The sequence below is a fragment of the Penaeus chinensis genome, chromosome 21 (genome assembly GCF_019202785.1).
Source record: "Penaeus chinensis breed Huanghai No. 1 chromosome 21, ASM1920278v2, whole genome shotgun sequence".
In the NCBI taxonomy this organism is placed as follows: Eukaryota; Metazoa; Arthropoda; class Malacostraca; order Decapoda; family Penaeidae; genus Penaeus; species Penaeus chinensis.
The window spans coordinates 25,491,381-25,493,880 of record NC_061839.1 but is presented as its reverse complement, the minus strand read 5'-3'; the positions used below and the strand labels follow the sequence as shown (position 1 = coordinate 25,493,880).

At 40.2% G+C, this 2,500-nt stretch overlaps 1 protein-coding gene across 1 annotated transcript; it reads right to left on the bottom strand.

Annotated features, from left to right (window-relative positions):
* Positions 1-292: 292 nt before the first annotated feature.
* On the bottom strand, positions 293-790 carry LOC125036453 (homeobox protein notochord-like). Its single transcript, XM_047629046.1, has one exon. The coding sequence runs from the start codon at positions 788-790 to the stop codon at positions 293-295; it is 498 nt and encodes a 165-aa protein (XP_047485002.1).
* Between the last annotated feature and the right edge of the window lie 1,710 nt (positions 791-2,500).

The following is a 2,500-nucleotide window of genomic DNA, read 5'->3' as shown; positions in this document are numbered from 1 at the left end:
CATTAATATTATCATAATCATTATCATCATTATTATTGTTGTTACTGTTACTATAACGATTATTATCACTATTTTTGTTCAAATTCCTATTCTTATTCAAAATCTCTTTTCTCTTCATATTGGTTGCTTTATTCAGAGCTAATAATCTATCATTAGAATATCACTGGAGATATAAACAGAAGTTTGATGTCATAGAAAATGTATTTATTTAGACTAGAACGTTGTAAGGCAGGTACAGAATCGTCACTGGGATGTCCGCGTTCGCGCAAGAAGCAGCAGTTCCGCCATCTTCCTACTCCGACGCCGGAGGAGACGTGCAGGCGTCGCGGTCCTGCGTCGTGCTGAGCTGGTTCTTGCGCCACTTGATGCGTCGGTTCTGGAACCACACTTTGAGCTGCAGCTCACTCAGCTCCAGTTGTTTGGCCAGGTAGCGCCGCTCGGGGCCCACCAGGTACTGCTGCCGATGGAACTCCTCCTCCAGGCGCTGAAGCTGCGAGTCCGTGAACACTGTGCGATGGCGCTTGATCTTTCCGGGGGCGTCCCTGAGGGCGGTGTCGTAGGACTCCTGCTGAAGGAGGGAGAGCGGAGACGCAGGCGGGGAGGCGGTTGGGGCAGGAAGGTCCTTTTGAGTGTCAAGTCCCAGAAGGGCGTCGATGGTGAAGGCCTTGGCCTTGTGGGACATCCGTGAGGGCGTGATGATGTGGGCGGGAGGAGGGCTGGTGGGCGGCGCCCATGGGTGGCTGAAGGCCCACGCCAAAGGCTGGAAGTTCATCACTGAGAGTTGGTCCATGTTTGCTGTGTCCTGGGACAGGTGTGTCGAGACAGGTCATGCCCGGCCTTATATACCTCCTCACCTGTGGTTTTCCTCCAATCAGAGTGAACGCAGACCAATTAGTGGACCAGACAGAAAAGAGGAATCAGAGGCGATTCGCGGTGCTATAGTTCTATTTTTTCTCAGACCTTGGTATGACTTTTGCTGTGGGAGTATGTGATATCTGGCCCAGTTGATAACGCAAACGTGATACCAATATAGATACTGACATCAATGATACTGTTTGCATCACGATAATGAGTAATAACACCACTAACAATGTCCTAAAACTGATAATGAGAATGATATTAAAATTGTATTGTAAAAATTATATTCTATCTTATTACATATTACTATATTAGCTTTCCATATTACAAATTATAGCAAGTATAGCATGGGTTAAAGACAGCTGCACACTTTGAAACTATAACATGAGTATATTGCAAAAAAATCAGTCATAAAAATAAAACACATTCTGCAACACCTTACAGTTTACTGAATACATGAGAATGCCGAAAAATATTCGGCGACATCTATCGAAGTAACACAGTATTGTAGGCGGGGTCAAGGAATGTCATTAGCTTTGTCACAGGTGTGTAATCTACTTATTCATAGGTTGTCGGGGAAGCTTTGACGTGCATGCTAGAGTGATAGATACAGATATAGATATGGAGAAAGGAAAAAATAGATAAAGAGACAAGGAACTATGCCTCACATGATATAGTTAGTAAAAATAATTTTGGCGCTCTGATTTTGCAATTGCAATGATACGAAGAAATATCTGAACCATAATCTACGCACAGATATTCTTGGTCTTCGTGGAGAAAATTTTTCTTCACATACATTTTTTAGCGGCACCATAAAACATCAACACGTATTCTTAAAAGATCAAATATGTGGCCAAACAAAGGCTTCACACCACCGCTGAGGGCCATTAGGAGTGAGAACCTCTGCGACATGGCCCATTATCCTGCCGTTTTCAAGTAGGTGCCAAATCACACCCTATTTGGCGACCATTAATGAGAGGGGTTTTCTTAATTTACTGAATACGTTTTAGGGATTTTCACGTGTGTGCTGGAGAGCTGATTCTTCTTTTCACTGATCGTAGAATTTAGTTCATAAAAGACGATGGTGATTGTGATAATACTGATAGAAAATTAATGAGAATGGCGCTGATAGTTGAGTAGTAGAATAGTAGTAGCAATAGCAGTGGTAGTAGTAATAGTAGTAGCAATAGCAGTAGTAGTAGTAATAGTAGTAGCAATAGCATTAGTAGTAGTAATAATAATGATAATAATAGTATTAATAATTTATAATAACAATACAGATAATAATGATCGTACAGATAATAACACTAATGACAATATCCATGATGATGATTCCAATTAATCAAGAAACAATGACGTACCAGAATATAGCAAATCTTAAAAATCAATCCTGTTTAATTGATAATTCATTTCTATTATACATATTCCATTTTCTTTTCCCAATCCCCCACAGGATAACGTTCAGTTCCAAAGTGAAGGGGACATTTCGACGATGAAAAAAAAAAAAGAGTTGAATAAGAATTATATAAGTCAGTTAAGTATAAACTCAAATTCAAATAATCCCGGTGACTTTGTTAATTAATTAATAATTTCCCCGTGTTGCTTCCCTAATAAAAAAAATCAAGTGAGAAAATCATAATAA